Here is a 15,830-nt window from a genome sequence, read left to right on the forward strand (position 1 = left end):
AAACTTTAATTGATCGCTGTTAACCTAGAAAATATTTGCTGAGGAATATAGAACTTAGCTGAAAAATAACATTAACAAAACAAATATATGGATAAGGTACAATATTTTTATAAGCATAAGTAGATATACTAGAGTGATGACATCTGTTTGTCGTCAGGAAGTTATTCTAGTATAAAACTCATAGCATTTTTATTATGATGCTAATTACAACCTGATTGATAATTACATTCCGGAGCTATAACCAAAAAAAACACAATAGCGATTCTTGTTAAAAATCGAATAGAATATACCACTAATGTTTCCTTTTATTTATGATGAAATACCCAATATAAACAAAAATATTATAGTAATCATTCACACAAAAAAAATAATAGTATCGATTTTATTAAACATAAAAATTTTATTCTCATATATATTTCCACCTTTTTATTCAATAAACGAGTAGGCCACTAACATTTTATTTGATGCTTCGATATTTTTCTGAATTGAATTTGAATATGTTTTATCAAAACTAGTAAACAGTGCCCAACGTTTCTTAGATCATATCTCACACCTACTGTTTTTTTTAGCTCGGAGCGTTTTTCTAAACAAGCCATACAGCCTTCAGCATAATTTGTCTACTGCAGAGGCACTAACAAGGCAATACCTTGAATTTAACTTTTTCGATTATCAGAAATCTTTGCAAGTTGTATGTAGTTTTTTCTCCAATATTTTTCAACAATTTGATTGAATCTATCTCCGAAAAATGAGACTCTAGCGTTAGAAGTATCTTGTAGCGCAATACTAAACAGAGTTGGAAAGTTCATGTGGAGAACGTCTATTTACTCTTTGTTTCATCCATACCAGCTTCGAAGTGGGGAATAGGTAATCGCGATGCATATGGCCATAAATTTGAATTACTCTTGTCGGCAATGTTGGGTTCAACCAGATTCGTTTGTTTTAAATATTCATCGTGTGTGGCATGTTACTTCTGTTATGCTTCATATTACAAACACTTTAAAAATATTTTGTTTTTTTTTTTTTTTATAAGCCAAAAATTAAAATTTACATATGATCTCATGATACTCCTATTTGAATGATTGTATTTCAATGAGGGGTTTCATTCGGCTAAATAACAAGCTCTATTTTTTTTTAAATTCCAATGTCGAATACAGGGAGCGGAAAACTCGATACAATTCAAATTTCAAGCTATTTTACTTGGAACCTGCAAATTTTCTCTCAATGTTTTACGTACCCGTTTCTATTTTCTCACAATAAATTTTCATTACGCCAATCTTTTTTTTTTTTAATTATTTCAAAGATTTTGTCGATTGCTTCGCATATATTCAAGTGCCAATTGTAAAATAATTCACACCTTTTCTTTTATTGAAATCCTCGATAGATTTGGAATGACTCAAGAAATTGAGTTTTGTTTGGAATGAACTATAATTAGTAAGAGTCAATTTACTCTTTCGGCTTACAACTTTTCTCGACAGGATGAATACTTTATACCGCTTGCCATTTACCCTATCCGCACAGATGTGAACAAAGTTTGAACGCACATTAAGAATTCCATCTATTTTACAATATAGCATGTCCAAAAAGTAATTGAGGACTATTTTAGAAGATAGCATTAAAACGGACACCAGGTGGCTTTGTCCTCACCATCGATGGAATAAACTGGCCTTGGGTTTAGTTTCTCACAACGATGTAACAAACTCCAAATTTTGGACTTTACTCGGCTCAACCTTTTTTACAAACACCAGTTTACCTACTTGGGCTTTACCCGACTAATCTCTTTTAACTGTTCAACTAACACCATGGTCTTGGGCTTCACCCGACTCATCTATCTCCGCGAAAACAAACTCCAAATGGCCTTGGGATTAGCCCAATCCATCCATCTCCGCTATGAGAACAAACACCAGATGGCCTTGGGCTTAACCCGACTCATCTCTTTCAACTATTCAACGAACATCAGATGGCCTTGGGCTTAACCCGACTCGTCTATCTCCGCAGTGAAAACAAATAACAGATGGCCTTGGGCTCAACCCGACTCATCTCTTCAATATATACAACGACACCAGATGGCCTTGGGCTCAACCCGACTCATCTTTTCAATATACACAACGACACCAGATGGCCTTAGGCTTAACCCGACTCATCTCTTTCAACTATTCAACCAGCACTAGATGGCCTTGGGCTTAACCCGACTCATCTATCTCCGCAGTGAAAACAAATAACAGATGGCCTTGGGCTCAACCCGACTCATCTCTTCAATATACACAACGACACCAGATGGCCTTGGGCTTAACCCGACTCATCTCTTTCAACTATTCAACCAGCACTAGATGGCCTTGGGCTTAACCCGACTCATCTATCTCCGCAGTGAAAACAAATAACAGATGGCCTTGGGCTTAACCCGACTCATCTCTTTCAACTATTCAACGAACACTAGATGGCCTTGGGCCTAACCCGACTCATCTCCAACAACACCCAACACAACACTCAACCCTTCTACCAGGACTTGAAAAAAATCATTGAAATACAATGGTTGATTGAGCTTCAATTATTAATTTAATCATCATTGAAAAAAAAATCTACATCGTCTTTAGTTTTTGCTATCTATCAATTCTTGAAGAAAGATATTTCCAGATTTAAATCATTTCACTGTAATAAATTAATACATTTTTACTGTCAACAATCGATAAGTTCAACTAATAAAATCTATAATAGCACACCTAACCACTCTCCACTCTCCAATCAGATGAAATTTATGTTAAGCCTCGTATTTGAAACAATAGGATGTGTGTTAAGTGTTTGGAGCATTGCGATATGCACAATGAAAAAAAAAACCTTTGTTTACTATATTTTTATTAATTAAAACTAGATTGATTTCTTACCATAATTCCTTCTCAGTCACTTATTTACCTTACAAACAGTTTCCGAGTTGAAGTTTCAAAAACAAATACATCTTTCTTAAAAGCTACTTTCGAACCCAAAAGATCTTTTCATGCCAAATTATAAATACTGAAATACTGAATACGTTTGTATTGTCGGCGTAGCACCAAGTTAGAATTCGGAAGTCAGGACTTCCGAACCGAACTTTCTTCCGTTGTTTAGCGCCTCTTTGGGCGAATCCAGTGCACTACTTCCGAAGTTATGAAAGTTGCCTGTATCTGGAGAAAAACCCAACTTCGGTATAAAAAGCGGTATAAATTTATTCCGGATACACAATAATGCTTCGCAAATCGAAGCTTATCATGCGAAATTTTGCGGCGAAATGCTCTTTCTATATAAAGATTTTCCAATTTCTTAAATAATCATGCAAGGAATGCAACCCATCAACAGAATCAACGGAAAAAACAAAAGGTATAATGATCAAATTGCATTATGAGTAATTTTATATTTACTCTCAACTTAAACGAACTTTTATTTATATTTATGTTTGGTTTGATTTACTTAACCGTGTATTTTCAAAAACAAACAGGGCATATTAGGCTTTCAGCGATCGTGTACATACACGCACGTTTCACTCACACTTTTACTCGGTTTGTTTGCAACCACGAGCAGCTGTCACGGCAAAATCAAATGGGATTGTTTGCAACCACGAACCTGCGTTCGTGTTGGTGAGAAATGTCGGCGAGACCCTAATAGAATAATTCACTATGCCTCCTTTCTTCTGTCACAATCTCACAATCATCGCATCATGATGCCTTCAGCGCGACAAAAAAAACAAAAACTTACCGTTTGACAAAAACAAAACACTTCGATTTACCGCTCGCATAACCATAATTACCATTGCTTCAGCTGATTATTTCATGGCTAGGATCGCCAATGTGATATTCCATATTTGAACACAACACAATATCATTCTTAATTACAGGTTCTATATTTATTCACCAAAACACTGCTCTTCATTTCACTCCACATTGACACTCTCATCCACGCCTACCTCAAAACTACTCGATTCCCAATCTACACGATTATTCTAGAATACCACAGTGAGCACAAAATCTACGCGAAGCAACTTCATTCAATCCGAACAATACAACGTGTACGCCAGCCAACACGCAAACAAAGGTGTGCATACACAAGAAAATAATCATCTCTTCACCGTTGTCAGATTTATTTATTGGAAAAAAATCATTGCTGTTTGTCGGATTGAATAAATCAACCAGAAATAAATACTTAAACATGTTATGTAAGCTTCTGTTACATTCTAAGAGGTGTATAAAAATTTGTAAACCGATAAATACCCATATATTTGATACACTGTGAACATGTGTTATGATATAAAATAAACATTTCGTCAAGTCTGGCAACATTATGCATCAGCTGGCATATTTTTAACACCCCATTTCCACCCACCCCAGTTGTAAACAAAATTTATTTATCACTGCTGCACTTTTTCTTACCAACTGCATCACTATTACAAGCAAGCGATACAGTCATTAATTTTCAAAACATTGTGATGGAGTCTTGAGCCTTAAGCACTTCCACAGTTATTAACTGCGAGGTATCTAAGACAAGTTATCATTTTTGCATTCGTAGATCATGAGGCTAGCACGATGATACTTTTATGCCCAGGGAAGTCGAGACAATTTCCAATCCGAAAATTGCCTAGACCTGCACCGGGAATCGAACCCAGCCACCCTCAGCATGGTCTTGCTTTGTAGCCGCGCGTCTTACCGCACGGCTAAGGCTACCAGTTGGAGCACTTGAAAAGAACAATGGTTTGTTCGGGTAAAGAATTTCGTATTCCAGTATTCTGTATATTCTGAAGCAGTGACTATGAGGATATACGATCTGCCTCCCTAAATGAATGATTCGACAATTGAAGCATATTTCAAGCTCTATCTGGAATAAGGGCGAATGTCGCAAGAGAGGATTCTCTTCGTCGACTTCCCCTCTTTTAAATAAAAGTGACAAGCAGCTGATTTCTTTGTGGTTTATCACCTCAGAACGATAGAAAACAATGCAAACTTGCATTCTGAGGTGATAAACTGCAAAGAAAAACTCTGCTTGTCACTTTTATTCAAATGAGGGGAAGTCGACGAAGAGAATTCTCTCTTGCGACATTCGCCCTTTTACCAGATAGAGCTTGATTTATTGAAATTTGGTGAAGTATACAGGTTCATCATGTGCAAATTCGACTGGGAAAAAATGTCTTCGAAGAAAAATTATAGTTTAAATAACTTTTGTTAATTACTGTTGTAATGATAGTAAACATGTTATTAGCTCTGTAAAGCTGAGTACGGCGAGTGAGCGTTCAAATAAATGAACAACTGAACAAAAACAACCCTTTTCGACGGAGATGATCACGATCTGAGTGTTTATCTTGGGATGCATATATGTATTTTTCCTTCATTGACATTTAGCACCCTATTCGCCTTGACGAAGCCGCGCTGCTGCCATCTTGCGGATATGGACGTGTGCGTGAAATCACTGTATTTCGACATGGTGAAGATAGGGATTATTTATGTAAATGCTTTTGAAATGTGTTTAGCAGAGTTATACTGACAACTTTTAAATACCTAGGGTTAGAATTTTGGAAAACTACATGTTAGACTACCTATCAACACATGTTTTTTTAATCAAAATAATTCAATTTTCGTGTTGCCAATCTAAAAGCAAAGACAAACAGACATAAAACTTGTCAAATTTCCATCGTTCACTGATTTACTGGTCAATTCAAATAATCATTAGTTGGCCCAGATATGCATCTGAACACGAGAACGCGTGATCGTGTTCAAAACGTTCTGAACACTGCACACTGTTCAAGAGCACTGACCTAACTTAGCAACTTGTATCCTAGGAAAACAAATTCAAGCGACGGCATGCTACACATTTTTCGGCTAGTAACGGAACACGTGGGCATCTAACGGATAGAAATCAAGCATGCTCGTATGTTTTTGCATAGTTTCAAATCTAAGGAATCTTAGTTACCATGATCGTTTTGCTTGCGTACCAACCCAGTGCACACTGAACTGTGTTCAGAGTTCAAAACTAAGAACACCAAGGCGCGCTCTTGGCTCATGTTATGTTCAGGATGCATCTCTGAGTTGGCCAATCGATCACTCGTGACGCGCGCATCGGTTTTGCTCTAGTTTGACGTTTGCTCACTACCGCCATCTGGTTCGTGATTTGCACAACTAATTGAAATCAATAGCTGTCGTTAGTGTTTGAACGACGATGAATTATATGCACTCGTCGAGAGAACCAAGGCCAGGGGCACTTGGCAGGGGGAGGGGGCAGGATGGCCGCCCTCAGGTTCAACCATGGGACCTTCCAATGGCAAATTTCAATTCAAACGAACTTAATATTAACATTTTTAAACTTAATACCACTTAATACTAACACTTTAAAATTTGAGTAGAAGTGATTAATGACTAAAAGTGGTCGATGGGAGGAAACTATGACAATAAAGTTAAAATAATACAACTACAGGAAAGGAAGTACGGAGTGTTTGAGGTAAAGATTGGCAGTAAATAATAAAATAACATTTCGAAAAATGTTTCAGTATAACCGAAATCAGCATATTCGATCTTGCATTGCTGCATCAAACAGACCAGCGAATTAATGGCTATGCGAGTGAGGCGACAGTAATGGAATTAGGAGAGTGCGATGCTCCCCAGCTGATCTTGTTGAAATCGGAGGATAATGTTGCGAGGGACTCAGAACCCGGGTTGGGGTTCCCGGGCTGCCCGGTCACTGGAGGAGTGGGGACTTTTTTTTCGCTTTTTACAATCTAAAAGAAATTTAATTAAAAACTGTTAGCAGTACGGGGTCTGAAATGTTTGGTGTCAAGCCATTTGGCCGAAGGTCATGAGGCTGAATGATCAGAAATAAGCAAAAAGTGAAAAATGAGAAGTTCTCCCTTCACCTTACCCCTTCTTCCTTCTCCCTTCTTGCTTCTTCCTTCATCTGTAATTGTTTTTCTTATTTTTTTTCTTTTTCGTTCTTCCTTCTTTTTTCGTTGTTTGTTACTTTATTACTATTCCTTCTTTCTTTTTTCTACTTCCTTCTTCCTTTTTCCTTCTTCCTCTTCCTCTTCCTCTTCCTTTTTCCTTCTTCCTTCTTTTTCCTTCCTTTTTCATTCTTCCTTCTTCCTTTTTCCTTCTTCCTCTTCCTCTTCCTTTTTCGTTCTTCCTTCTTTTTCCTTCCTTTTTCATTCTTCCTTCCTCATTCTTCTCCTTTCTTCTCTCTTCCTTCTTCCTTCTTTCTGTTCCTTACTTCTTCTTTCTTCTTCTTTGTTCCTTCTTACTTTATCTTTTTTTCTTCTTCATTCTTCCTTTATCCCTCTTTCTTCTTCTTCCTCAATTCTTACTCCTTTTTCTTCCGTCATTCTTCTTTGCTTTTTTCTTCCTTCTACCTTCTTCCTTCTGTCTTTAGCTCTTCCTTCTCCTTCTTCTTCTTCCTCTTCTGTCTTCCTTCTTTCTCCTTCTTTCTTAATCTTTCTTCTTCCTTGCCTCTACTCTATTCTTTATTCTTCCTTCTTTCCTGTTTCTTCCTACTTCCTTCTTTCTTCTTCTGTTCTACTTCTTTTTCACTTCGCATTCCTCACTTCAATTCGCGCATTTTTTTCGGATCTTATCTTTCTGCTTCTTCTTCTTCTTCTTCTTCTTCTTCTTCATTCAACGTTTATTCGCCAATACATGAAAGATGATAACATATTTTATTCCCTCGTTTGTTCCTGCGCTTCCTGTTCGCCCAAAAGTGGAGTATGCATTTAACAAAAACTAGCAACTAAAATATAAAATACCCTTTCGAACGAATTTGCTGACCGACCTCCAGACTGCCGGTGAGAGCGATGACCCGTCCTCACCCCCCAGATCCATTTTCACCCCGATGGTGCTACTAGGGACAAGATGAAAAATAAATTACAAACGGGAAGCCGGTACATATCGAACAAACGACATTTGAATTATTAGCTTAGCCCCCTTCATTACTATCGGCCTCGTTCAGGGATACTGTAGGAACATCGCCCAAAACCGACGCATGAAACGAAACAAGACCTTCTAATCACTCCTCCGGCTGAACCTCCTTCTCCCAAATCCAGAGCATCGCTCTAGCCATCACCTGCTATCTTGGTAGTTGGCCATCTCCAGTTGTTATCTTTCTGGATTCCAATCTCCAAAATTCACACTAATAAAGATAAAAAATGCTTACTTTAGCAACCATTCTTCGAGTGATTGCATTAATTGTATACCCTGTCTACTCGTAGATTTGTTGTACTTAGTACGTTTCAGATCATTCTTCCTTTAATACAAAGACGTCATCACCACGTGAAATGCCATCTGTTGTAGCTTTGATTGATGAATTTCTCATTCTCTCTCAAACAAATTGAGAGAACCATCGAAACAGAAAGCTTGAATGATAATGACTATGAGGAAGCTTTTACTGACTCAAACTAAAAATGGACGTCAAAGCAATGTTGCCAATATTGAAACTTTGCGGTTATTTGTGATAAATTTAATATAAGCAGCTTTGTTAGATCAGCTGGGTGTTATTATGTACTTCATTCGTTTAGTTTACGCGTTCCAAAACATAGATTTTCATTATAGAATGGTATAATGAAAGACGAAAGTATGGAAACGATATTCTAGTTAGAACATTGGTATTGATATGTGATCAAATAGGCAAGAACATGAAGACAAGTTGTACTATAAATAATAATGCTATCTAATGAAGTTAAGAAATTAGTTATGACTAATTAGTGTGACAGATTATTTGATTGTATAGAAATGTCTGCAATTCACTTTACCTCTTGCTATGACTTTAACACATGAGCAAATTTTATCTACAATCTACATTAATCTACATATAAAGAATTTTAAGCAGAAACCGACAAATCAATGATACAAATTTTTGATTGTCGATAATACAGAATTGCAATATCGCGTAGAGTGATGCAAAATCCTTTCGCCATCAAACCAAGCATATAAAAAATAGTCATATTCAAATGTACATACAAATGTTACAAGCACATGTAAATAAAGTAAACATTAATTCAGATGCAATGCAAACTTGAGGTGATTAGCGAGTTAACATTGAATGATTTTTTTAATTCTCATTCTAATTCTATTCAATATCCACCAAAAACGGGCATCTTCCAGCCTTGCAACAAGTGCAGCTTTTATCTATGCTCCATGCAGCATGGCGGCAGACCCATGCTATACCAAACCAAAGCTTCGCCTGATGACGATAGGTATGTGAATGACGCTCGCGTTCAGTCAAAGTCAAGAGCGAAGAGAGCATAAGGCCAGCATAAAAACATGAACCCCGTCGTCGCTCGGTTTTGCTCATTGCTCGCATCAGATTACTTTTGAATCCAGCACGGTCAAGACGCGAAACCTCGCAATAAAGTGCAACGCAAGTGTCAAGTTTGTCATCATTGGGTGCATTTCATGAGGATAGATTTTAGATCCATTTCGCTTGAGGAAATAGTTTTGCACTGTAAATTGTAGCAACGTCTGCCGTGCGGAAGGTTTAGCTACGTTGGCAAAATAGCTTCAAATTCCCGGACGAATGGAGGATGTGTGAATCGCCAGCTTGTGGAAGTAGTGCTAATTATTTTGTGAATGGTCCAGTGATTCCCTGATGGTGGTGAAGAATAGAGTTAGCTGCGAAGTGCAGAAAGAGCTTCTGTCGAGTTTGTGAAGAAGTGTTTTAGCAGTACAAGTGTGGGAAAATTGATCATAAATTGCCCAAAAGTTCAAGGTGTTCTTTGTGGGAAAACGTCACACTGGTTCGAAAGTATTGAGTTTATCACCCAAAAATATGCAAACCAGGTTGGAACACTTCCATATGGTAGCATCGGCTCTGACGGTTCTATCTGTTGCGTTGCTGCTGAGGCTTGCCAATGGATTATCGGAGTCTAGCAGCACGACCACGGTGGGACGATTCCCATTTTTGATGCCAAAAGTTATTCCATACAAGGTGAGTCAAAATTGCGGAGATAGATTACCCTTTTTGTTGGGCCTAAGGGGAGGAAGGGATAGGTAGTGCTCAAGTCAAGGTTAAATTGCAGCAAGAAAGCTGAGTGGGCTGAAGGTTGAGCAGCGGCTGCACTACGTATACGGGAATCGTTAGCAGCTGGCTTGTATTCCATCTTCATCAAGGAAAGTTTTGCACGTGGAAAGGGCTGCCAGCTTACCTGTTGTGAATCACTGGGATGGGGAATCACTCTTAAAATCGTGCGTTGTTCAACAATTTGCTGGCTGTTAGTCTTGTTAGTGCAGCCTTATCATGTTGACAAATATTCATTCAAGACGAAGCAGAGCTTGCAGCGTATTGCTTGGCTGCGGTCACGTACCTACATAAACCGGACAGAAAGGAAAGGTGCGAGGTTTTGAGAAAACCGGTTCAACGCATTGTGGGCATTTAGAATTATTCCATAGAAAAAATGTTTGATTCTTGTAAAGAATTGGTGCGTTTAATTATATGGGGCACACAATTGTGGTATTCGTACCATGGTAGAAGGCGACAAGAAAATAATTTCAAGGCTATCTTTAATGAAGACAATTATTGGTATGACACTCATTTCTAGATTTTTGTACCATGGTACGAATACCACAAGTGTCTAATATGGGGGATATTAGTGGTTCCAATGACATCAATTTCTTTTTTTTCGTTGCCCGTGATTTTTAGTTACTAAAATATTTACCTAACTTTTTTTTCCTGTTCGCGTGTGCCACTGCGACCAGTTATTAGATCTATTGTAGCATTCACCGTATCCTTAGTGTTTAAGTGTATGTCGATTTACTCCATTACTATTGAGAAGCAATAAAGTATCGGTTTTGATTCAGTTCTTCTTTTGTTTTTCCAAGCGTACATGACACGGTCCCGCTATTTAGACCCTTCACATAGAGCAATCTCATTGAAGGCGCGCCCCTTATCAAATCTTTTCTTGAGAAAACAGAACAGTCATACTGTTAATTGACCATGCATCAGAGCCCTAGCCACATCCTTGTCTCGCTTCTAGAATATCACCAGTAAAGCTACAAACCCGGGATTTAGCTCTATCTACAAGACCATTTCAATCTAGAGAAGTTGTGTTCAGTAACAAGAATTTCCGTGTGTTCCTCGAACCATTGTTTACCAGTTCATGAAGAGTTAGTACATCCATAGAACCCTAATACGAACTTTTTACAGCAGTTGGTTCAGCCTAGGTCGATGGGCCCTGGTTTTATAACTAATTGCTAGAAAATCTGTTTCCGCTGCATGCAATTTATCCTCAAACGAGAGGAATTTGAGTCTTTCAACCATGTGCAGGGTAGAGTTAATTTTGTTATAATTCAAAAACTGCAATTGGTAGAGAGGACTAAATACGATAAATCTTTGAAATACCACAACAGTTCGGACAGCTTCCTAGCCAAAAATTCTACATGATGACGGCACGAGGAGTAGTTCTTGCGAAGTTTAAGTTTGATTTTTGGACAAACTTGCAAAAAAACGGATGATTTTGGCAAGGGATATGCAATTGTGGGGCAAAGACATAAGTGTTTGTGGCGAATAAGACGATGGACTCAAAGCTGTACAAAGAGGAATGTCTCAAAAACCGCGATCGACCTTCCATAAAGCCCATAAAGGTCACGTGAAGTTTTGGCCAGATTTGGCGAGTTGCCACTACAGCCGGGAAGTCATCCAGTGGTACCGCGATAATAACAAAGATTTCATCGATAAAATCATAAATCCAAGCAACTGCCCACAGCTCCGGCCCATTGAGACATTTTGGTGAGAGGAATAAAGAAGAAGGTGCGAATTTTCACTAGAAACAAGAAGAAATTATTTGTATCAATATTTTTTCCTTAAAGTACAGTGAATTACTCTTGTTTTGATGTATTAACCTTCTTTGTACGTCAATCCGTTACCGAGATATGTAGAGTAGAGTGGGGCAAGAGTACGCACTTATTGCCCTAGCTTGAAAAATGGATTAAGCTAGGGCTCAGTTTGGTAGATCTTACACCGTAAAACACTACATAAAGCTATGTCCATTTAGAATCCGGAATCATTTATTCTATTGCAGCGGCACGGAAAGTGACCGCTGCAAGAATTCTTTTACAGCGGTTTTTCTACCTAGGCGCCTACTTGCTGTGGTATAAATTTCACGAAGTTTCGTGCAGCGTGTCAAAAATTATTCCAGATGAAAGCCGACAGGAGAGAAAAAAGTCTGCACACCCACGTTGATAATCCTGCTCATCGACGATGGAACCTACGTCAAAATGGATTTCGGACAGCTTCCTAGCCAAAAATTCTACATGATGACGGCACGAGGAGTAGTTCTTGCGAAGTTTAAGTTTGATTTTTGGACAAACTTGCAAAAAAACGGATGATTTTGGCAAGGGATATGCAATTGTGGGGCAAAGACATAAGTGTTTGTGGCGACTAAGACGATGGACTCAAAGCTGTACAAAGAGGAATGTCTCAAAAACCGCGATCGACCTTCCATAAAGCCCATAAAGGTCACGTGAAGTTTTGGCCAGATTTGGCGAGTTGCCACTACAGCCGGGAAGTCATCCAGTGGTACCGCGATAATAACAAAGATTTCATCGATAAAATCATAAATCCAAGCAACTGCCCACAGCTCCGGCCCATTGAGACATTTTGGTGAGAGGAATAAAGAAGAAGGTGCGAATTTTCACTAGAAACAAGAAGAAATTATTTGTATCAATATTTTTTCCTTAAAGTACAGTGAATTACTCTTGTTTTGATGTATTAACCTTCTTTGTACGTCAATCCGTTACCGAGATATGTAGAGTAGAGTGGGGCAAGAGTACGCACTTAGTTTTCAATCGATCATGTGGCCCTTATGAAGCAAGCTTCTGCATATCAAATCAGTGTCGATGATTCATATACTCTTCCTTTATGTTACCCAGTGGAAAAAATATTGAAATTGTTGGGATTCGCTTTAGTAGAACCCTTATTGCAAGACAAGTGAAAAACGCACTCTTACCCCACCGGTGGGGTAAAAGTGCGCATCGGGTGGGGTAAGAGTACGCATTTATCCAATCATGTGCTTTAAGTATATATTAACACAAATAAGAGTTAATAACATTTAATTGATGTTTAATGAGCATATATTAGGGAATGTTTAAAGATTACGTAACTCTTAAAGGGGGAGGGGGTCCTAAAAATGTGCACGTTCATACGGAAAAACCATTGTTTTTTATATATAGAAAAAACTACAGAGGTAAAAATATATATCAGGTTTCGCGTGACATATACAAAGGCATTTTCCTTAAAGAAAGTCCACCAATCACGTAACGTTAAATTTGGCTATTTCATCACCCCTCCACCCCTATCTTACACTATTTGTATGAATCCTCTAAAAATTATATTGATCGTCACACATCTCACAACCCCTCCCAGCTAAACGTTGCGTAATTTATGAGTGTTTCTTTTGATTAAATGAAATTATCATTTAGATGAAATTGTGTTTTCGTAGTATGTTTAGGTGTACAACAAGTCCTAATACACTTTCATTATTTCGCTTCAGTGCTTTGTTCGCTAAGTCCTTTCTAACACCAAATTAATTCAACCGAGAATTCAACTTATCCTAAAAACTTGTGATAATTTCAAATTCTGCCCCTTTTTTCTTAGTTGTGGATCTTTACGCTTTGGAAGAAGTCTCATTTCGGCTGGAGATACGGGTTTGACATCATAACTTGAAGATTCATATGCGTACTCTTGCCCCACCGGTTCCTGCGTACTTTTACCCCACAGTCCCAAAAAATATTCAAGTAATGGTTTTGACTTCTTGGAAAACCAACCGGATTGATGTTCTGTACCATAAAGTACTCTATACAATAGGTTTTCGAAATGGTATAATGTTCACCTGATTGAACGTATATATGGTAATGAAATACTAGTTGCGGAAATCCAATTATTTTTAGCAAAATGACCAAAAAGTTATCTAACTCCATATCTCCCTTGTTGTTTATTCAAATCGTTTACAATTACACATAATAATAGTTGGCCAGAATACCAGTCAAACTGATGCAGTGCTGCTAGTTTATCTTTTTTTATTACTTCAAAAAATCGAAAACGTACTCTTACCCCACGCGCACTCTTGCCCCACTCTACTCTATAGATGATTTTATTATTCCGGATTCTAAATGGACATAGCTTTAAAAGTGATCTACCAGCTTTACGGAAGTTTTATCTAACTTAGCGAAGAGTCTTCCCACATTTATTTCTTTGAAAAACGTTTTTATCGTAAAACTTCCTTGACCAAAGTAAAAGTTCAGTAGCCACTACCAAATCATAGGTACGTTTTTCTGTTTATTAATAATAATTTTACTAATTATTTTCCATGTAGTGGCCATATGTGCTACCTCTAGCCAACAAACATTGAATACGGGTGAATCGTTAATACAGCCACCTCGCCTTATTGTTCCCGTCGGATCGTTGTCGAGAACCATTTTCACCGGATTACTGTCCGACATTCTGGCTACGTGCCCGGCCCACCGCAGTCTTCCGATTTTCGCGGTGTGAACGATGGATGGTTCTCCCAACAGCTGATGCAACTCGTGGTTCATTCGCCTCCTCCACGTACCGTCCGCCATCTGCACCCCATCATAGATGGTACGCAACACTTTCCTTTCAAAAACTCCCAGTGCGCATCGTTCAGGTCTCGTGCCCGTAGAGAACTACCGGTCTTATAAGCGTTTTGTAGATAGTCAGTTTGGTACGGCGGCGAACTCTATTCGATCGGAGCGTTTTGCGGTCGCCAGTGAGCCCAAGTACACGAATTCGTCAACCACCTCGAATTCGTCACCACCGATAGAAACTCGTAGTGGGTGGCTTACATTGACATCTCTTGAGCCTCTTCCTATCATGTACTTCGTCTTCGACTTGTTGATGACGAGTCCAATCCGTTTAGCTTCGTCTGGCTTCCTCCATCCTCTCAAAGTTACGTGCCATGATATCAATGTCGTCGGCGAAACCAAATAACTGGACGGACTTCGTGAAAATCGTACCACTCGTGTCACTCCCTGCCCTTCGTATTACTCCCTCCAAAGCGATGTTGAATAGCAGACACGAAAGACCATCACCTTGCCGTAACCCTCTGCGCGTTTCGAAGGGACTCGAGAATGCCCCTAAAACTCAAACTACGCACATCACCCGATCCATCGTCGCTTTGATCAACCGTGTCAGATTATCCGGAAATCCGTGTTCGTGCATTAGCTAACATAGCTGGTCCCGATCGATTGTATCATATGGGGCTTTGAAGTTATTTGTTTGTTTATTATCCAACTGACAATGATTGTCTCAATGAATATGACTTATTCTATTCTAAATCTATTTTAACGTCCGGCGGTACGGAAAACTTCTAGTGGTCGAACCGTGATGAACTTATGTCAAACCTTAAAAAATCACGTTAATAAAGAAATTAAAAAAAAAAAAAAAAAATTCTAGTGGTCGTTGTCGAAACACGTCAGCAGAAACATTGTAGTTAAAGTATGAAAAAAATTATTTAATTGATGGCAGATTGAACGGACGGGATCGTTCAAAGCATAATTGCTGTTCCTCGGTTCCAGAAAAAGAAAGTTACGATGACGAAGCGGTCTTTCCGGTGCGTATATTCGAATTTGGGCCAGCAATGCTGGACAATCGATGTCACCTGTGAGCAATTTTCCTGCAAACGTAGCTTGAGCGAATCTTCTTCTCACGTCAAGTGGTTCGATTCTCAAAAGACGACATCGCTCCTCGTACGGTGGCAAATTCCATTGGTCACGCCAACCAATAAAGCGTAGTGCATACCGTACAATTTTTTTTGAACGGCTTCTATTCGAGTAATCCAATTGGCTTGAAAAGGACACCATACAACAGCATTCGATTCCAATAAA

General features: G+C 38.6%; 1 protein-coding gene across 1 annotated transcript in view; it reads left to right on the top strand.

Annotated features, from left to right (window-relative positions):
- The first annotated feature begins 9,287 nt into the window (after positions 1 to 9,287).
- Positions 9,288 to 15,830, top strand: part of LOC134218544 (peptidylglycine alpha-hydroxylating monooxygenase) — a 71,484-nt gene continuing 64,941 nt past the window's right edge. The window contains exon 1 of the mRNA XM_062697676.1: positions 9,288 to 9,918. Within this exon, the coding sequence (XP_062553660.1) occupies positions 9,760 to 9,918 (159 nt within the window). The 5' untranslated portion in view covers positions 9,288 to 9,759. The remainder of the gene's footprint in view (positions 9,919 to 15,830) is intronic.

This window comes from Armigeres subalbatus, chromosome 2 (genome assembly GCF_024139115.2).
Source record: "Armigeres subalbatus isolate Guangzhou_Male chromosome 2, GZ_Asu_2, whole genome shotgun sequence".
Taxonomy (NCBI): domain Eukaryota; kingdom Metazoa; phylum Arthropoda; class Insecta; order Diptera; family Culicidae; genus Armigeres; species Armigeres subalbatus.